This window comes from Gekko japonicus, unplaced genomic scaffold, assembly GCF_001447785.1.
Source record: "Gekko japonicus isolate JY-2015 unplaced genomic scaffold, Gekko_japonicus_V1.1 scaffold993, whole genome shotgun sequence".
Taxonomy (NCBI): domain Eukaryota; kingdom Metazoa; phylum Chordata; class Lepidosauria; order Squamata; family Gekkonidae; genus Gekko; species Gekko japonicus.
Window position 1 is genome coordinate 122,579 of NW_015168077.1, and position 21,176 is coordinate 143,754.

General features: G+C 45.7%; 1 protein-coding gene across 3 annotated transcripts in view; it reads right to left on the minus strand.

Annotated features, from left to right (window-relative positions):
• Window positions 1-3,190: 3,190 nt before the first annotated feature.
• PLG (plasminogen) overlaps window positions 3,191-21,176 on the minus strand; it is a 105,697-nt gene continuing 87,711 nt past the window's right edge. For 2 of the 3 annotated variants that reach the window (XM_015414658.1, XM_015414657.1), the window contains exons 13-19: window positions 18,377-18,470; window positions 15,990-16,110; window positions 13,767-13,841; window positions 10,968-11,108; window positions 9,134-9,240; window positions 6,119-6,264; window positions 3,191-3,952 (exon numbers count right to left, since the gene is read on the minus strand). In XM_015414658.1, coding sequence (XP_015270144.1) covers window positions 3,788-3,952; window positions 6,119-6,264; window positions 9,134-9,240; window positions 10,968-11,108; window positions 13,767-13,841; window positions 15,990-16,110; window positions 18,377-18,470 — 849 coding nt within the window. In that variant the 3' untranslated portion in view covers window positions 3,191-3,787. The remainder of the gene's footprint in view (window positions 3,953-6,118; window positions 6,265-9,133; window positions 9,241-10,967; window positions 11,109-13,766; window positions 13,842-15,989; window positions 16,111-18,376; window positions 18,471-21,176) is intronic. The other variant, XM_015414656.1, reaches the window with a different exon arrangement.

Genomic DNA, 21,176 nt, shown 5'->3' on the forward strand with positions numbered 1-21,176 from the left:
GATGTCAAGGCAAACTAATTGGTCGTAATCAGATTGTCTGCTGTACTGTCCTTGCTCCTCCAACTTCCCTCCTCCACTAGAACACGGAGCTCGTTTCAACACTTGCCAATTTGCCATGATGTCTTAAACAGCACACACATCCAGCTGGAGTTTGTTTTCTCCCACAAGCTGGGATTCTAAAGTGGAAATGAGGGAGTTAGAAGTGAGAGGACTGTGCAAGGAAAGCAAGGAAACTATCGCTGTGTGTGATGGCAACAAATCTCAAATTAAACAGTTTGTTGTGCCGTCTGAATGCCGCTACTGTGGGCCAGTACCTTTATGACAACAAGCCATAGACAAAATACTGCTCTTTTCTCCAAAATAAAAGTGTGGAATGGAAGGAAATTGTGAGAGCTGGGCTGCAGTCCTAAGCATTGTTCCCTCTAAGCTGAGTTAGTGTGAGCTAGCTCACAGTTTTTTAGCCTCCGGCTCACACATTTTTGTCTCAGCTCAGGAAGGATGGCTCCAGAGCCAACTAACTTGTTCAACAGCCAAACCGCTCGCTCACAACTCTAATGCCGGTAGCTCACAAAGTAGAATTTCTGCTCACAAGACTCCACAGCTTAGAGGGAACATTGGTCCTAAGCATACTAATTAGAAAGCAAATCCCATTGAACATGCTGGGACTTGCTTCCAAGTACTGGATTGGGCTTTTATTTTCCTGAGAGCAAGGAGATACAATAGCCGTGTGTTTCTCTTATTCCTGGCAGGTGGCATGAAATGCATGCATTATCTTTCCATAATGCCTGTGTCATGGCTTACCTACATAAAAGGAATGGAATTAGAGCAGTATGTGATATGTGAGAGCACTGATTTCTTATGTATATATACATCCAACCTTTTTTCTTTTTTAAGTAGGGAAAATTCCTAATAATCTTTTATGGCAGAGAGAGAGAGAGAGAGAGAGAGAATAGTAGAGGTTATATTGTGGTGTTTTTGTATTTTAAAATGTGCAAATTGAGTAGGTATTGCAGAGTACAGCAGCAAGCACTGAAATGCTAGGCTAGGGATCCCCAACCTTGCTGAGCATGTGGGCACCTTTGGGCTTTAGAACACATTGATTGGGTGCCACCTCAAATGGCTGCCACGAGGACCAGAGCCAACGGCAATATTTTGGGAGTTTACAAGCCAAGTGTTTTATGTTAAAGACAACTGTTTTTAAATGGGGGTTCTCTGGAGACATAAAGGTAATGCTTCCTGGGCTCTCCTGAAGCATCTTCTGCTCCAGGGAGTTGGAAGAAGGCCAGGACTGATTCTTTGCCTTGAGGAACAAAGAAGTGGGGGAAACCAGGAAACAGATCAGCAAGTACCATGGCGTGGACCTGACCCCTGATCCTACCATTCCTACTTAGCAAAGTTTGAAGCCCTGCTCCAGTCTAAAGGGTCTTTCTCCAACTTAAATGGCTCTTCCATTGGAAGAAGAACCATTTAAGCTACAGAAAGTCTCCTTAGGCTGGAGGAAGGCTCCTTGGGAGCTTGTTGGGTACACCTCCATGGTACCCACAGGCACCACAGTGAGGATCACTGTCCTAGGCCCACAGCAACAACAATCCAAGCCCTGGCATACTTCATCAGTTCTCTCACTAGGGATCCCAAGTCCCCCCGGGGGGCGGGGAAACCCCCGCCCCAGAGGCCCGTTCCCTGGCGGCGCCGGATCGGGCCCCGGGGGAACTCCTCCCCGACGTGCGCATCACCCGGAAGTGACGGGAGGACGTCAGGCACGCTGGGGGCGGGGCCACAGCCATACAAGGGAAAACTCTATCGTTTTCTCCATGGGTGCGCGCACACCAGACGCCGGCCGGGAGCCCCCCGCTCCCGGCGAAGATCAACTTGGCAACCTATCTCTCACCCAGTAAACCAAAACCACTTTTTACAGCTGCACTGAATTGAAATTAGGCCATGATTTCCTGGGTGGGTATGACTTCCAGGAGGTGCTGTTCATTTTTTTGAGAGGTTGGAGATATGTGGTTTTAAGGTTGTGCGGAGCCAATTAATTGCCATTTGCAGGAAGGCAGAATCTGGTGGAAACAGCTTTCCATGCATGTAGCCAGGGAGACGACAGAGGCCTATGTGCATGAGCGCCCATATTGTAGCACTTCTCCAAGCCCCATTGAACCAGCTAAAGTAATGTTTTGAGATACAGAAGAGTGCATTCCTATCCAGAACGATAGCCAAGTTAGGCCTGCCTGATAACTTTGTTGGGATTTACTGATACGCAAGTATAGTACCCTGTTATTTGCCATTCAATATCAAAGCTAAGATGATTATTATTACTAGTGCTAGTATTAAAGTATTAGTGAGGATGCACTTTATTTTTTCTTGTATTTGTGTTCTAAGTTGTTTTATCTAAATAAATGTTTTCCTTTGTTTAAAATGTGCTTTGCATTGTTTCAGACTCTTTGTATACAACCATCAACACTGAAATGACTTGGATCTATACTACACAGTTAATAGTCTTTGGGAGGTTAGAAAACTTTATGTCTGCTTCAGGTTTCAGATTCAGAAATGTAGATGCTACTTCTCCAGAGACATGCTTGAGGCACCATATGAATTGTCTAAATAAAGTTTGTGTTGATCGGCGTTCTTAAACATTCCTGAATATAAATATGTTGTGTAGTGATGGAGCTACCCTCATGTCAGTGTGAATCCTCATCCAGTGTATTAAAATTCACCACCACCACCCCACTGGGTCTGAGTGAAAGGCTCAAATGGAAGAAACTTGCTCCCATCTTCCGGTATTCTTGTCAGTGGGTACAAAGACACTGATATAATAGACAAACCTGAATTTTAAATTGAATTAAGTTTTATTAATATTTAATGCAATTATCTATTTAGGGTCTTGATGCTCTTCATCAGTTCACAGACAATATGTTGTCGAAGGCTTTTACGGCCGGAGTTCATTAGCTGCTGTAGATTTTCCGGGTTTTGTGGCCATGGTTTTGGCATTGTAGGACCTGAAGTTTCGCCAGTAGCTGTGACTGGCATCCTCAGAGGTATAACACAGAAAGATAGAGTACTCTCTGTGTCAAGGGTTGATAGAGTACTATATCTTTCTGTGTTATACCTCTGAGGATGCCAGTCACAGCTACTGGCGAAACTTCAGGTCCTACAATGCCAAAACCATGGCCACAAAACCCGGAAAATCTACAGCAGCTAATTCATAGACACTTAAGTACCCTTAGCTTTCCTCAACACAATACTTCTGGCCGCAGATCTGATTAGAAGATACACAGATAACAGCAGCAGTTTCTAAGATTATAGACACTAGTAAAGTGGCTCATCTGTGTGCAGCCCAACTCACACTAACATTTCCTTATCCCACTGAATGCAAACATGTAACCAAGCATACAATTCGAAACCCAAAGAGAAACTCACTAGTTGAGGGCACTCATCAACCTGCAGGAAGACAGAACAAATGAAGGAAAATCACACGTATAGTTAGAATACAAGTCTGGTGGATCAGAAAACAGTAAATAAAAACAATTTATTTTATTTGCTAATGCTCTGCAACGGTGAAGTGTGAGTTCCAGCTAAAACAAAACAGTATATCACTCAACATGCTCAAGTGTCTTGCTGATGAGCTGTGTATGTTTTGAAGAACACAGAACATGTTGAAAGAAGGCACCAAAAACAAGGCTATCTGGTTGTGTAGCTCACAGGATTTACATATTTATTTTCCTTTCATGTAATTTTTTATAACATTGCAACCAGAATCATTCTTTTTGTACATGCTACTTTCAACAGGAAGTCATGGGTTTTCACTCTTTATTCTTTCAATCCATGGAACAAACTTAGATACTCGAACATAAACGCCAGGCTTCATAGGCTGGGCACAGCCAAGACCCCAGGAGGTGACTCCCTGCAGGACATATTTTCCCTGCTCTTCACAGACTAGAGGCCCTCCACTGTCACCCTATAAAGGAGAAGGAAAGGAAATGAATGGAATTTGATATAATCCAATATATGGACTTGACTGCCTAACTCAAGTACCATATCTTGTTGTTTCACACAGATATTCAGACACAGGGCACAAGAATCATGGACACTGTGAGATCTCAGAGAGCTCAAAGAAACAATCCATGTTTGCCAATCCAGAAAATCAGGTCATGCAGCCTCCATTTGCCTTGGAATCACACAGGGAAGGAATCGTACAGGTTCACAACCAGGGTCTCTGCTTTATTAGCATTATGAAGCAGAATGCATGCCTTTTCTCTTTTAAAAAGCTGTTTCTTGAAATCCTGATTCTCAAAGTGAGAAGAAGCAGATACTGTTCCCAAGCTAGGAGGCTCTTCTTCTACAAACTAATGGACTGAACCTATCCTTGACCTCCATTACAAAAAAATAAAATCAAAATCGTTCTACGTACAAATGTTTTGAGCATAGGGTCAATCTGCCTAAGAGGAGAGTGGGACTCTTGTGTACTAGTTCTGCTCATCAGCAAGCACATTGGCCCTGTCTCCTGCCTACATGCACTTACCCCGGTCAGTGGTGGACAACGGGAGCTGGTAGTGTTGTCAGATCCAGGTGGAGGAGCTCCTGGGGATTTGGGGATGGAGCTTGGGGAGGGTAAGGGCCTCAGTGGAGTACAAGACCACATAGTCCACCCTCCAAAGCATCCATTTTCTCCAGTGGAACTGATCTCTGTAGTCTGGAGATGAGTTGTAATTCCGGGGCATCCCCAGTTCCCACCTGGAGGCTGGCATCCCTACTTCTTGTGTATGCAACAAGCACAGAATTACACCTGTAGATTTCCTCTCTGTGACTGAGGACATTAATAAAGCAGTATTCCTGATCATGGAGACAGCACGCAAGTGCAGAGTTTGTATGCACGTAGTCACTGTGTCCTTGTGAACATGCAATGGACTAGCCACTCATTCATCCACAGGACCAGCATGCTTAGTTCTGCCCCCATCTACATGGTTGTCACATAAAAGTTAAAGACATGAGGAAACAGAAAGAATAGTGAAGGTTGTCATGGCCCCTGTGCTGGATTCAGAGAGACTATAGCAGAGTGCTTATTAAGGTAGCCACTTTGAATGGAATCACACCATCTTGCTTTCTGTCCTAGTGATCACAATTTCTGGATGTTAGTCTGGTCACCTGAGACTTCCAATGTGTCGGGCCTTCTTAAATTAGTTTTTCCATGGCATTTTTTTGGATTTGCCTGCCATTGCATAATGGGATGAAAGTGTGAGAAGTTTATCACTAGATAAATTGTTTATCCAGCAGAACTGAATTCAGGTGAAAGAAAATGACTGTTTGAAATGCTGTCACCTGAAGACTGCTCTCCATGGGAACTGCTCCCACATTAAGAACTCCAGCTCTTGCATTGCCGCTACAAACATGGTAAGGATCGGAGGTACAATATAAAAGGTTACTTACATGCAACCAGTTCCCCATACTGAGTAGTCTAGGCCAATGGTGTTTGGCCATTCCAGACTTTAACACCCCAGGTGACAGCATGTGACCCACTGACCACATAACAGGAAGTCACATGATAAAAGAAACCAGAGTCTCTGAACCTGCCTGGGCTAAGAAAAGGAACGTTCTTCACCACTGAGTGACCCCTTGCCACGTCATCCTGCTGCTCCTCACAGCCATGCATGCAAAGACAGACATAAGGCAGAACACCCTTGCTCTCTGCACATGTGCACGGGCAAAAAGCAGCAAAAACGGAGGCTCAAAACAGGACTCACAACCCAACTGGTGGGGTTCTCTGACCCAATTAAGGGTCCCAATCCACGAGCTGGTCCAATTTAAAATATCCACTACAGAGTTGCTTCTCCTTTGAATTCAATTAAAGCACTTACTGTGCAAAGGAAAAAAGGAGAATAGAAGAAAACAACACAGTATGCCTTTCTGATAGATCCCAAAAATGAGATAGGCCTGCTCTGCTTCACGTTTCGAATCCCAGCTCATTTAACCGAATGAAATGCGATCTACTTTCCAGTAGGTCTTCTCGATTCTTGTGCTGTTTGGAATGCGTAGGTGCCCGGTTCATACAAAGCCTTTACAAGTAACACCCCAAATCATTTATTTTATGTATGAAATCAATCCTGCTGTCATCAGCCAAGCTTACCTGACAACTATCCGTACCACCGTCAATATTACCAGCACAGAGTTCAGTGCTTCTGACTCTGCCATTCAGAAATTCAGGCCGATTACACTGTTTGTTTTCAATTACAGGGAAGCCAGTCTCCTTCAGAGTGCCTTCTCCGCCAGTTCCTTTGCAGACAAGGCAAAAATGTATAACTAAATAGAATGAACAGCACCTGAACAACGTATATGTCATGTTCCAATAAGCAGGGTAAGGGAATCCAATGAGCGGGGTAAGAGTAAATTCCCCTCGTTTCAGCTTTTTACATGAAGGTAATTAATACTACAGAACCCCTTTCTCATTTCTCCATGGTAGGAAATAAATTATATTTTAGTTAGGTCATGTGCTTGAGATGTAATAATAAATATTAGCGAAGTATTAGGCAAAGTAATAACATCCCAACAATTCACCCTATCACAAAGCTTTTAGCTTTTGGGATAGAAGTCACACCCAGCAGCATTTGTGGTGCTGTGAATGTACTGCTTGCTTGGCCTCTGCAACAGTACAGGGGCATCAGCGATTAGTGGCTTTGCTGATGGGTGGGGGTTGCGCTTGTATTCTTTAACCAAAGCAGATCTCATTCTCTGCAGTCAGCACTTGTGTGGGATGGTGGAGTACGTTGTTGCAAGCTTCTCAAAGTGTGGGCTAAGCCAACCATTTCTCATTCTCGATTTCCAGAAGTCAAACACAAGAGATGAGATGGAACATTTTTAAAAAATTATTCGCCTTTTATTAAAGACAATGTTGGTCATTAGATGAGGAAAATGTAACAAGTACTCCTCTATGCTTGTGTTTTTGTTTGATTTATTTGTTTGTTTAAGTGTATTATAAAATGTTAATTTTTTTCATTAAACATGGAATTACGGGGGGAAAATTCTTCAATAAGAAAACAGGAGGCAGGTGCATACTTTTGAACAGCAATATACAGCCACATTGTGTAGCCAGTTACAATGGACCATGACATACCATATACTGCTGGATGTGATGTAGCTAGTGTAGAGATCTGCACTAAACTGGATGCAGTTTAAGGATAAAGTCACATAACCTTTTCCTGTAGTCACTTGATGATGGAGATCCAAATTCTATGACAGCCTAAAAAAGGTCAACTCTGCACTTCAGTTTCTAGACTGCACAAGATAAATCAAGCTTTCCAAATGTATGTTGTGCTATGACTGCCAGAACATGTTGGCTGTTCTCCCAGTGGTTGCACATGGATTTCTGCCTCAAGTATGCTTATAGTGGAAATAAATTATCCATGTAAAAGTACCCTTAGACATTCTGCAAAGAATCTTAGGTACTACACTTCACACGTAGGAGCAGTAACAATGTGCACCTCACCTCACAAAGCTACAAATCAAGCCTCAGGAGGCACATCTCAACCTCTAACTCCCCCCCCCCCGGGATTCTTCCAGCTTTCCTTAAAACAAGCAATTGCTAGATTGTTGTAGTGTATAGTATAGATTGCTATACATTGCAACAATCTATTGCCATGATCTATTAGCTCCTTTGAATTCCTAGCTTTTGTTTTCATTTTAAAAAAGCCTTTTCAGAGAGCAAATAGATTGTGGGCCCTGACTGGATTCAGGACAAGCATCCTGTCCTATTATATAAAAGGGTAGTGGTCTGGCAACGTTCTATGCTTGGCAAAATCAGTTCGATGCCTGATCTGGCACTCAGGGCCACAGAGGGCTTGAATGGGGTACTGGTCACAGGGGCTGGGCCTGGCTGGGCCACAAGGGGCTTGAACAGGGGGGTGGGAGAGCCAAGGCTGGCCTGGCTGGGTCGCAGGGCCTTGAACGGGGGGGGGGGTGGAAGAGCCAAGGCTGGCCTGGCTGGGTCGCAGGGCCTTGAACGGGGGGGGGGGTGGAAGAGCCAAGGCTGGCCTGGCTGGGTCGCAGGGCCTTGAACGGGGGGGGGGGTGGAAGAGCCAAGGCTGGCCTGGCTGGGTCGCAGGGCCTTGAACGGGGGGGGGGGTGGAAGAGCCAAGGCTGGCCTGGCTGGGTCGCAGGGCCTTGAACGGGGGGGGGGGTGGAAGAGCCAAGGCTGGCCTGGCTGGGTCGCAGGGCCTTGAACGGGGGGGGGGGTGGAAGAGCCAAGGCTGGCCTGGCTGGGTCGCAGGGCCTTGAACGGGGGGGGGGGTGGAAGAGCCAAGGCTGGCCTGGCTGGGTCGCAGGGCCTTGAACGGGGGGGGGGGTGGAAGAGCCAAGGCTGGCCTGGCTGGGTCGCAGGGCCTTGAACGGGGGGGGGGGTGGAAGAGCCAAGGCTGGCCTGGCTGGGTCGCAGGGCCTTGAACGGGGGGGTGGGAGAGCCCCGGGCAGCCTGGCTGGGCCGCAGGGGGCTTGACCAGGAGGGGGAGCCCCAGACAACCTTAGTGTGTGTGTGAGACTTTACGTCCACTTCTGTACCTTTCTATGCATTCGTTACACATCACATCTTTCTAGAGCTCGTTGTATTCCTTCTACAATGAGCTTTACTGCTAGTATGAGACATAATTTATTATAATCATTGTATATTTGTTACAGATTTTAAATTATGAAGTTTTGCTTATAAGAAATTTCGACATTGTTGGTTGAATTATGGAATTTGCTTAGAAGAAGGTTTCTTATTAGAAGGAAGAACCATTTTTCTTGCTTTTGAGAACATTATATGTGGGACAAAACTTCTGTTCAAATTATACTGTAATATTTTGATTTTCTAATCCATTGGAAATATATGTTGTTATTGTGCTTTTAAATTGTTGTCATAGTACTATTATAACCACAGGCTATACCCTGACTGGATAGCCCAGGCTGGCCCAATCTTGTCAGATCTCATAAGCTAAGCAGGTTTGGCTCTGGTTAGCATTTGGATGGGATTCCACCAAGGAATTCCAGGGTCGCTATGTAGAGGAAGGCAAACCACCTCTGAACATCTCTTGCCTTGAAAACCCTACGCGGCCACCATAAATCAGCTATGACTTGGAAGCAAAAAGGGGGTGGGGTTATAATATGAACTCACCTTTTGTTTCACCCCATCCTGTGACAAAGCATTCTGCTCTGTCTGCTACCACAGTATTGGCTGAAGGCAAACATGCGGGAATTATCTCATTGGTGATCGGAACAGGGCTGAAAGAAACATGTTTATGAGGTTTGACTTTGGCTCCATTTTTTAAAAAATACTGTTACAGTTATCCTGGACAGATTTGTATGAAAAGTGTTCTGCCATGTGAACCTTTAGGCAGCAATGTTTATGTTTTTTTTTAAGCAAGGCACTCCTAGAACACTAACGTTCTCTAGTATATCTGTTTTATCAAAGGTACTATGTATGCTGTTTCCAGCCAAGTTTAACTGGTAAGAGCCCAGAACCCCAGCATCAAGCAATATCCAGTTCTTATTTGCATTCTCCTGTAGCCTGATCACGCATGCTTTCTCCAAAGTAAGTCCTACTTCCGAGGAAATACGCATAAGCCTGGGTGAAGAAAGACAATGTTTTTAAAGCAGTGGAGCTGGTTTGGAAGCACCCTTGCTGTGTTCTATATAAATGTACCTTTTCCCCACCTGAGTTAAGTTGTACAAACTTGCAGCAAAAGCTAGCTGTGGAGGTAGGGCTGCCAGGTCCCCCGGGAGGGTGGAGGTTCCCCCGCTAAAACGGTTCCCAATCTGCCGGTCCGGAAAAGGCGAGCAGGGGGAAACCCGCCCCCAAAGTGCCTGCTTCGGGCTGACGTGCCCGGCGCGATGACGTCACCCGGAGGTAACATCATCGCGCCGGGCACGTTGCCGGCTGACCATAGAGTTTTCAGGCTGATTGCTAGAGCATCAGCCGGCGACGTGCCCAACGTGATGACGTCACTTTCGGGTGATGTCATCATGGCGTGTGCGTACTTCACACACGCACAAATGTCCCAGGCAGGGACCAACTCTCCCCCGCTATTAGCAATAAGTGACTTGGCAAGCTTATGTGGAGGATACCAATTGGTAAGTACACATGAAGCTGCCTTATACTGAATTAGACCATTGGTCTATCAAAGTCAGTACTGTCTACTCAGACTGGTAGTGGCTCTCCAGGGTCTCAGGCAGAGGTTTTCTACATCACCTCCTACCTGAGGCTTTTAGCTGGAGATGCCAAGGGACTGTACCTGGGACCTTCTGCATGCCAAGAAAATGTTCTACCACTGCCACAGTCTCTTCCAAAAGTACCTATGAAGTTGCTTTGAAAACTGTTATCCGATGCTTCTAGAAGAACAGTCTGCTAGAAATGTGGGAGAGGGAGCAGACTGATGACTGATTAAGCATTCAAATTTCCCAGTGCACACGTGAAAAGCTGTGAAGCTGAAATCAGCCTACAGGTGAAGAGCTTGCTGTAAACGTTGTTGAAACGCTTTGCTGTCCTCCGTTAACACTCCAAAGTTGTGACAGGAGAACATTTTGCTCACATAATATTTTCCTCATTCAGTGGAAGTATGTTGGAACAGAAGCCAAGATGTATTTGTTTTATACAAGTAACTACTAACAGACTCGACTGTTCAACTAAACTACAATACTAACACCAAGTCACTATCTCTAAATATGTATATAACACAAAACATGATGCAAACCGATCATTATTGCTCCATTAAGAAGAAAAATGTGGCGATTGTTTCACATGGAATGCTGTAGCAACTTCCTGCAGTTATTCGAATCACACAAAGCCAATATTCTCCTCCTGCTTCGCCCAGACTGTTAAAACTACTGGCAGTCATTTCCCAATGTTGAATACTACCCACTCACTTTCATGTCACAGTAGTTTACCATGTTACAAAAATGACACTTGCATTGGGAACTAAACAGAGTAAGAACTATGATCCAAGGGATACCTGCTCAGTTTCAGCAAGGCAATATCTGCGCCACTTGGTTCCTTGAACATCTTTTCAACATTACGGACTTGTACTGATGGCTCCATAGCCCTCTCCCTGTGTAAACCAAGTGCCACTTTGTAAGCAGAAGGTCTTGATGACCTAGAAGAGAGAATTTTGTTGGGTAAGAACACATCCAGACAACCAGGACTCATGTCCATTCATGCAGCTGAAGAGGACAAGAGCCCCCTGAACTTGTTAGAGATAATGCTGGGCTTTTAATATTTTGGCTTGTATTTTCATACTTAAGGCTCCTCCAAATGCCCCAAATTTTGTAAAGTGCTAAATATTTTCCTTGTAAGTTAACCCCCCCCTCTAAAAGTAGCCATTTCCATTAGGTCTCCAAAGTCAATGAAAATACAGTCAAGTTGATAGAACAATTTATAGGCTACTTTCATTTTTGCCTTCTATCCCTTTCTTTGAAAGATTTAATCTGATTCAGTTCCCCACCCCCGCTCCCACACACTCAATTGCTCTGGCACCTGCCTACATTTTTCTTTCTCTCTCTGTTTCTCTGGAGAAAAAGATACCACACTGTGTTGGACTAGAGATGAACTCTTGGTTAGCTCTAGCTCACCATTAAAAAAGAAAAAGAAAAGCTCTGCTCTACTTATGTTCTTGTGATCTCAGCCACAGGTACATTTGTGAGTTATGAAAAATGCCCATTTCAGAATCCTTATAGAATGGTTCCCAACCAACAGACTCTAGTAACTGTAACAAAGGGGCAAGGAATCTCTAAGAAAGTATTCTCATAAAGCTAACGGAGTTCTTGGGGAAAATCACAACAGCTAAACCAGTAGAACAGCTAGACTCGAGTTCACTCGCACCTTAGAGACTAACAAAAATCTTGTTTTTCTCTTCGTCTTTTTTTTTTGTCCCCTGTAGGGGATTTTTTATTGCATTTTCTAATAACTACAAACAGAAAAAAATGGGAAGGGGGGACTACAATCTATAGGAGAAAGTAAAGGAAACCCTCTAAAACCCAACAATTCTAACTTCATAAAAAGACTGTGAATATAGGTATAAAATAAGCATGTTTTAGGTACTCCAGAGTGCATTAACAATCTATTTTTTCCCCTTTCTGTGTCTCAATTGATAGTTTGGTTTGGGGCCAACAGCCCCCAATTTAGAGTCTGAGTCCTCATCAGAAGATCCAGCCTCTCCTTCTTCCTCGCTCTCTTTGGAGCCATCGGTTACTCCTTCTCCTGTTGATGCAAAAACTTGCAGGCCTTTTCAACAGAGTCAATCCTTTCTTTACCATTTGCATATCTGAAGATTAATCCTTTGGGTATTAACCATCTGTAGGAAATGTTGTGAATTTGTAGAAATGAAACCAAGTCTCTATATTTCCTTCTCTTCCTTCTTATCTCGAATGAAATGTCTTTCAGAACTTTTATGTCTTTGTCTTTTATCTTCAAGTTCATTGGTCGCTTTCAATAGTTGATATCTCGCTTTTCTTCAGGAGAAGCTTATTGTGACTTCCCCTGGCAGATTATTCTTTCTGGTAAATTCTGAATATGATCTGAAGACCGTATCTATTTTGCTTTGAAGTTGCCCCACTGACATCTCTGCCAAGGGAGCCAACAAATCGCCAACAATCTGTCTCAAATTCTCCCCTTTCTCTTCCTGGATACTTTGAAGTCTCAAGACATAGTTTGCCCTTTCCATTTGCAACTGTAGTACATGAGACTCTTCGATTTGGCACTTTTTTTCCAATGCCTGCAGTTTTTTATTCATCTTTTTTGAGCTGGAATCAATCTCTTTAAGCTCCTGCTCCATTTTTTCAATTTTCTGTGTATCCGCAGCCATTTGTGCTTGTTGTACATTGAGCTTATTGTCAATAGCAGTGATTTTCTCCAGCAGGGGGCAAAGCGCTTCCGACAGCAACCTTTGGAGTTCTGCAGTTGAGTCCTGTCTAGGAACAGAACTTGCAGGGATGGAACTTCTGGGAGGAAGCTTAACTTTCGCTTGTTTGTCGTTAGGATCCTTCACAGGCGGTGCCATGTTTGAGAATTGTTTACTTTTGTTAAAAGTTTGTCAAAGTCTCTGGAAGCTCTTATACAACGTGGTAAGTTCTCACAGTCCCTTTATTTCAGTCCAATCACTTTTTACTGTAAGCCCCCCCCCCTTTTTTGGCTTTGGAATCACTTGTAAGCAGTTCTTAACAGGGGGGAGTCCCCTCCCCCCCTTGTTTTCTTTCAGGGAGGCACGTTATTTTTCGGTGTTTCCACTTGTACTTAGACTCACATTTTCAACGATTGCCCTCTTGCATTTAAAATCGCTTGATCGCCATACGCTTGCTCTGGTGTGCTGATCTTGTTCCTATTCAGGACGCTCCATGGCGGGACCGTCGTAGCTTGGAGGAGCCCCCCCGCTCTGGCTGGACGCGCCGGGGGAGAGCTCTCTAGTGCCCCATGGCTGGGAATGCAACCCAAGGACTCCTGGGGTGGTGCGGACAATCACACTCCCTCCCAGCCGTAGGCGCTGGCAGATTTCTCCCGGATCCCCGGAAGAAAACAACTGCCATGGCAATCGCCGAGACCGGAAACTCCAAAACTCTTGTTTTTCTCGAAGGTGTTACTGGACTCGAATCTAATAGTTAAACTACTTTGTTTAAAATGCACACTATATACTATAAATGTTTAGTGCATTCATGTACCCAGAGATAGTTCATAGCAACAGCAACATGCTGACTTTGGCAGAAAGACTCTTCTGTTTGTCTGTCCAGGGACAAGAGCCACTAGTGCCAGAAAAGCTTACCGTTCTAAGCAGTGAGTGGCAGTCAGAACCCACTGTGGATCTATCAAAGTGCCTCCACAGAAGTGCATATTGAAACTGAAAGAGAGAGGAAAGGAAGAAGATTAATTTTAGACAAAGCAGTTCACACTTCATAGTGCTCTGAGGTGGACTGTTTGTCAAATCTTCAGGCTCTCTCATTCACAGGCACTCCACAGAAGCAGTCAGAGCATCTCTTTTGAGAATCCTTTAGTTTCAATAGACCTGCCCTGGTGTTCAAGAGCATGATGAGGCAGCACTAGTGTGCACAGTGAGTAAGGACCTAACTATATGTAGACAGTCTCACACACACACTGGCCCATTCTGCATCTAGCATTCTCTCTGTTGTTTTACCAAACCCACACTGGAACAGAAAAAGATGCGGCTCAAAGCAACATTCAAATACCCTGGGCCAACCCCGTACTGACTGCAGAGTCACCCCTGAACGGCCATAAAATGGCCATAAAACTATGCAGACAGTACCATAAAACCGAGAGATCAAAGGAAGTGAAACGGGCATGATAGTGTGGACACTACCATAAAATCCGACAATCAAAGAAAGTGAAAGTGGCATGCAAGGTAGAGCGGAATTTCTGCTCCATCATGGGTTTGGTAAAACAGCGGAGGGAATGCTAGATGCAGAATGGGTCTCAGAGTCGAGAGAGATGTTCACCTCTATATCTATCAACCAGACAGTTTAAGCATTTGGCCATGTAATAAATTTAAAGCAATAGCCTGTTTCCTGATGTGCCATCCAAGTGTTAAAGTATAACATGGGGGAGGGTTCCATGTCTAACACCTATCATTCTTCCTCTGTTCCCAAGCCAAGATGAAAAGCTTGAGATCCCACCTTTGAATATCAAAGCAATCTGACTTAACTACACTCAGATGAGGGGGGTAGTCTTGCTCTTCTTCATGAATAATCTTTTGGATCACGTTCTTGATTGTCAGTGGTCCAGTTTTCCTATAAAGTTGGCTTCCTTCCAACCATCTGGCACAAGTTTTCCAAGCATGGGCCACTAATACCATCAGGGCCAGGGATCATCTCACTGCATCCCCAATCTACTGCTTTGTTACTTATGCTGATTTGAAGATGTTGTAAGTAACAGGCCTGCCGTCACGTATGTATGTGTATGTAGAAAGACAGATTTTGTTACTTTATTGCACATGCTTATTCTTGCCTTATGCTCAAGCCTGAACCACCTTTTAAATCTCTCCAATAAAGCCTGTTGCTTTTATTGATGTGTTCTATTGATGAGGGACCGCCTTTCCCCGTATGTCCCCCCAAGAGCGCTACGGTCGGGGGCCCAAAACCTTCTAACCATACCGGGCCCCAAGGATGCTAGACTGGTCGTCACGAGGGCTAGGGCTTTCTCGGTGGCGGCCCCTGCCTGGTGGAACGAGCTCCCGGAGGAGATCCGGGCCCTGCGGGATCTGATGCAGTTCCGCAGGGCCTGCAAGACGGAGCTCTTCCACCAGGCTTTCGATTAGGGGCCGCCGCCGCCCCCCCGCTATATACCATCAATTGTGGGGGGGCGAGGGCCCTAGGAGGCTAAGAGGAACATCTGAGGAACATCTGTTTGGCATCTCTTACACTATGCCTACCAGGGGATGTTTGGTGTGTGGTTTGTCCTCTCTGATATCTTGGTATGGACGCTGTGTAGTCTGAGCACTTTATTATTTGATTGGGTTTTAAACTGTATAGTATGTTTTTTAAATGTACTAAAGTATTGATGTTTTTATGAGCAAGTTTTTGCCATATAAGCCGCCCTGAGCCCTACGGGGGAGGGCGGGGTATAAATTTAATAAATAAATAAATAAATAAATTCTACTGCATGTGTGAGAATCCAAACCTAGTCTCTGTCAAAGGATCAAAAGGGGATTCTTTCCAGGGTCCCAGGTCTGGGGGAAAGGGGAATCAAATCATCCTTGCAGGGACATGGTGGGTTGGAAACTCCTGTCTTTGATACACATGTACCCCATGTTCCTTGGAGGGGCAGTGTTTGGGTGGTGCTGTTCAAAGTGATCATTTACATTTTTACATCTTGAAGCAACTTTAGGGCAGGCCTGAGTAATTTCATTAAGAGCCTTCACTCAAAACTTACTTTCCATCAGACATACAAGTTTGCTGCATCTATTCCCTCACAGACACAAATAAACACAATTGAAAGGTACTTTGTACTGTAATAAAATGTACTTTTTAAATACCTTGTTCGGACACTGATCTGCCATGGCCAAGAATGGGGTTTTGAAATACACCCACCAACAATCCTTCCGAAACACCGATTTGGTTCATATTTGGCTTTCCCACATTCGTATTCAGGAGGAGCTGAAGAATTAAACTGATTATGAAACATCTCAATAATAGGTATTTGTAACTTTTAATATGTCCCTTTTCACCAGTTTCCCTACCGACCAACTATCAGTCCAAACCTGATTCCCTTCGCCAGCCTTCTAAACTTTCAGCTAGATGACAGAATGAAGAATGCTCAGGATACTCTTCTGTAGCCTTTTTTGCCATTATATTGTATCTGTCTGTTTCTGGATTGGCTGAGTTGACTAGAGACGATGTAGCTGGACAACTCAGGGGAGCACTGACTCATATAACCTTCCCGTGTTCTGTGTTCTCCTGTGACTTAAGTAAATTTGACTTGGGTCAGCAGAAGTGTTGTTCACATATGTGTATCGACTGTCAGTGCAGTATAAAGGTCACAGTATTGAACTAGGATCCCCATGCTCGGTGACCTTCCACCAGTCACACAGTGTAACCTACCTCACAGGGTTGTGCCAGGGGCTGTAGCTCACTGGCAGAGATTCTGCTTGGCATGCAAAAGGTCCCAGGTTCAATCCCTGGCATTTCCAGTAAAAAGGATCAATTAAGGACAGTGTGGTGTAGTGGTTAGGAGTGTGGACTGTAATCCGGGAGAACCAGATTTGATTCCCCACTCCCCCACATGCAGCTGCTGGTGTGGGTGTGACCTTGGGTCAGTTACAAATCCTTTCAGAGCTGTTCTCTCACAAGCAGTTCTTGAAAGAGCTTTCTCAGCCCCACCTACCTCACAGGGTGTCTGTTGTAGGGAGGGGAAGGGAAAGGGATTGTAAGCCGCTCTGAGATTCTTTTGGGTAGTGAAGGGCGGGGTATAAATCCAATCTCCTCTTCTCCTCTTTTCTAGGAGGTGATGTGAAACATCCCAGCCTGAGATCCTGGAGAGCCCATCTGACATTTTCCACAGGAACGGCTCTCCCCACTCCTGCATTTGTATTCCTCCTTCACTCATTTCTGCAGATGTTTTTGCAGTCCCTCTCTTGCGGCACAGCTTCAGACTTCCATGTTTCTGGAAATTCCCTTGCTGTGCCACAAGAGGGGGCAAACTCCTGGGATTACAAAAACTTTTTTATTCCTGGGACTACAAAAACCTATGCGGAAATGAGCGAAAGCAGCGGAGGAATATAAATGCAGGAGTGGGGAGAGCTGTTCATGTAGAAAACGTAGACAATATTGACTTTGATGGACCAAGTGTCTGATTCAGTATAAGGGAGCATCATGTATTGATGTGTTGTTGTGAAGATACAATGGAAGACAGCCATGTACACTGCTCTGAACTGCCTGGAGGAAGGCAGTAGAATGTGCTATATATTAGTGACTTGGGAATTACATCAAATTGCAATAGTCCTAGAAAATTTATTCCTCTGAATGGGTACTGTAGGTCTAACTTTGTTTACAATACAGTAGAACAAACTGGGGAAGGGGAAGATTGTGCATGCCCCTCGCACATTCTTTGTTTAATTCTCATTAACAGGTCGGTGTCAGCTAGGCTGCCATAATGTTTATGGGTTTCAGTTCACTCGCTTGACCTGTGTACCAGCCAGGCCTGCATTCCATTCTCCGGCACCTCTACTCCTTATCACTGACCTTGTAGCTCGCTTGTGTAGTGTCTTCCCATCTTTCAACCGTGGGACTAGTTTCGTTTCCTCGCCTACAACAGTTCTTCCCGCCCGCGGGAGAGTGCCTAATTGGCCCATTGATGGGGGGGGGGGGCCTTTTGAGTGTACTATATCTATACCTGTTTGCTTAGTATTAGTTATTCCTAACAATGAATATGTTTCTGCTGCCATAGTTCTCACAATAAAGTAAAACTTTCTTGGAAGTGTGTGCTGAAGTGATTGACTGTGGGTCCTAGCAGTCGGTAATAGGAGCTTTACACAAGCAAGCTGATAACACCAGTTTATCATGGAGGGAGATCGAAATGTATAAATGACCCTATGAGTATTCTCTGAAGGCAGAATTAGATCTTGCACCCCTCTTCCCATACAGCCTAGTTACAGAAACACATGACATGATATCATAAAATTACATCTTTCTCTTCCCTCAGCAATAGCCAATAGGAAGAAGATGATTGCATGCATATTTCTGTAACTACAGGTCATGGGGGAAAGTGGAAGAACCTGTCACAAGGCTAACATTCCCCATTTTCAGCAACAACTCCATGTTGATCATCAGGCCTAGTTCCAGCCTGAGACTGTGCTTGAAATGAAAACTAAAAAACATGTAAAATGAAATATAGCAAAACTGATAAAACTATTAGTATATTTACGGCAATTTGGGATGTCACAGTAGTCCCAACTTTTTTGGGGGTCTGTGGTATAGCACCAAGGTCCGTTAATATCACCATCTGGATTTCTGCAATACTGGAGAAATAAAAAAAAATTAAAAATTAACAACAGAACATAACAATATTTGTTTTTGGACCCCACCATTTATCCATATTTCCATTTCTATATCTCTGTTTTGTGGCCTTCTGTCCTTTATTATATTCAATATGAAGCTGAAACAAAATTTTAGTTTCTTAAAAGTTGTGCAAATATACCATATAGAAGTCATATGGTTACAAAAATGGTTATGGAAAGTATGCATCCTTTCTTTTGTTTCGCTCCTAGGCCAATGAACTTTGGTGAAGGAGATTTACAGTGCAATCCAAAAACCAGTTTTCGGGGAGTATAACCCTGAAAAACCCTGAGCAGAATTCTGAGTAGACCTGTTAAAGATAGCTTTCATATTTTGTTCAAAGAAAGGTACAGCGATTTCACCAGTCTAGTTTGTGGTTGCTGTGGCTGATGAAGGATTGGATGCAAACAGCACATGACCCAAGGTACTTGAAGTTTATCCTCTCTTATTTATTTATTTATTATTTCAGTTTATATCCTGCCCTTCCCACAAACGGGCTCAGGGCGGCTGACAACAATAAATAATACAATCTAAAATAATACAGTCAAATAATGCAGTAAAACCAGTTTGAAACATTTAAAATGGGCAGCGCAATGCATATAATTCCAGTTTCTACAGCCGGGAAGATAAGTGGGCCAGTGCCAACCATGATGGTCTCATGTAGCAGCAGTAGGGAGGCCAGCTGGTAGATGCCCACTGCCTCAGCCAAAGGCCTGGCAGAACAGCTCCATTTTCCAGGCCCTGCAAAACTGCAGCAGGTCTCGCAGGGCCCTGATCTCAATTAGGAGCATGTTCCACCAGGCTGGGACCAGAACTGAAAAAGCCCTGGCCCTGGTTGAAGCTAGATGGGCATCTTTTGGGCCGGGGACAACCAGCAGATGGCTATCCACAGAGTGTGAGGCTCTCCAGGACAGATATGGGGAGAGGCGGTCCCGTAGATATGTTGGTCTCAGGCTGTATAAGGCTTTAAAGGTCAGTACCAACAGCTTGGAACAGATCCGGTTCTCAATTGGTAGCCACTGCAGTTAGCAGAGCAGAGGTCGCAGTCAGCAGGTGTGCCGCCGCATTTTGCACTAGCTGGAGTTTCTGGATCAGCCTCAAGGGTAAGCCCACATAGAGCGAGTTACAGTAATCAAGCCTGGAAGTTACCACTGCATGGGTTATTGTGGCTGAGTCCTGGGGGGGGGGGGGGGGGGGGGCACCACAGCTGCCTGATCTGCTGCAGATGGTAAAAGGCAGACCTGGCGACTGCAACGACCTGGGCCTCCATGGAAAGTGAGGCATCCAAGATAACCCCCAGGCTCCTCACCTTCTGGGTTGGAACCAACAGTGCTCCGTCCAGGGTCTGGAGCCTAATCCCCGAATCTACTCCTCCCCGGCTCAGATACAAAACCTCCGTCTTTGAAGGATTTAACTTCAGCCAAATCTGTCGCAACCACCGAGCCACAGCCTCTAGAGCACTGTCCAAGCTCTCAGGGGTGGAATCCAGGTGGCCGTCCAACATCAGATAGAGCTGGGTGTCATCAGCGTATTTATGACACCCTAGCCTATGCCTCCGGGCAATCTCGGCGAGGGGGCGCATGTAGATGTTAAATGCTCCCCTGCAGCACTCCACATTCTAGTAGGTGTCGTGTCCTATCTTTCAACCATCAGGAACTTGGCAGCTTACATAGGTTTCCCATCAAGTTTCCAACCCAGGTCCTGACCTAGGGTTGCTCACTCTGAGTTGGGAAATCTAGAGGCAAATCCTGAGGAGGGCAGAGTTGGGAATAGGAAGGAGCTCAGCGGTGACATAATGCCATAAAGCCCATGTGCCAAAGCAGCCATTTCCTCCAGGGCAGGGGTCTTTTGGGGCCGGAGTGTGCTGGAACGTCGCTCTGGGAGCCCAGGAGCTTGCAAAATGGTGGCGGCAGCAAGCCCTGCCCCCAGCTTTCCCAGCTACGGCCTGTTGCCAGCCTCCCAGGGCCTGCGCTTGAGCACTGCGGCCCCAGGGAGGCCCGTCGCCAACTTCCCGGGCCAGCGCCGGAGCACTGCAGCCCAGAGGATGCCAGATGAGCACCCCTGCCGCCGCCTCCAGCCAGCACCGGAGCGCTGCGGCCCGTAGGAGGCCAGAAGAGGCCCATCACCGCCTCCTCCAGTCAGCGCCAGAGCGCTGAGGCCGGAGAAGGCAAGAAACGCCCCCCGCCCCCTCCACCCCCACCGGCCAGCGCCAGAGCACTGAGACCCCGAGGAGGCAAAAAGAGGGCCCCCGCCACCTCCTTCAGCCAGTGCCGGAGCACTGCGGGCCGGAGGAGGCAAGAAGAGCCCCCCCGCAGTCTCCTCCAGCCAGCGCTGGAGCGCCGTGGGCCGGAGGAGGCAAGAACAGCTCCCCCACTGCCACCTCCGACCAGCACGGGAGCACTGAGCCATGGAGGAGGACAGAAGAGGCCCCCCACCGCCTCCTCCGGCCAGCGCCAGAGCGCTGAGGCCCAGAGGAGGTGAGAAGAGGCCCGCCGCCGCCTCCCAGAGTAAGTGAGGGATCTGCAGGGGGTGGCAGAGGCTTGAGTGGGGTGGTGGGAGAGCCTTCCCCATCTCTTTGCCCTCTTTCTTTCCCTCCTTTCCTTCCCCTTTCCTTTTCTTTCCCTCCTTTTCTTTCTCTCTTTCTCTTCTCTTCCTTCCTTCCTCTCTTT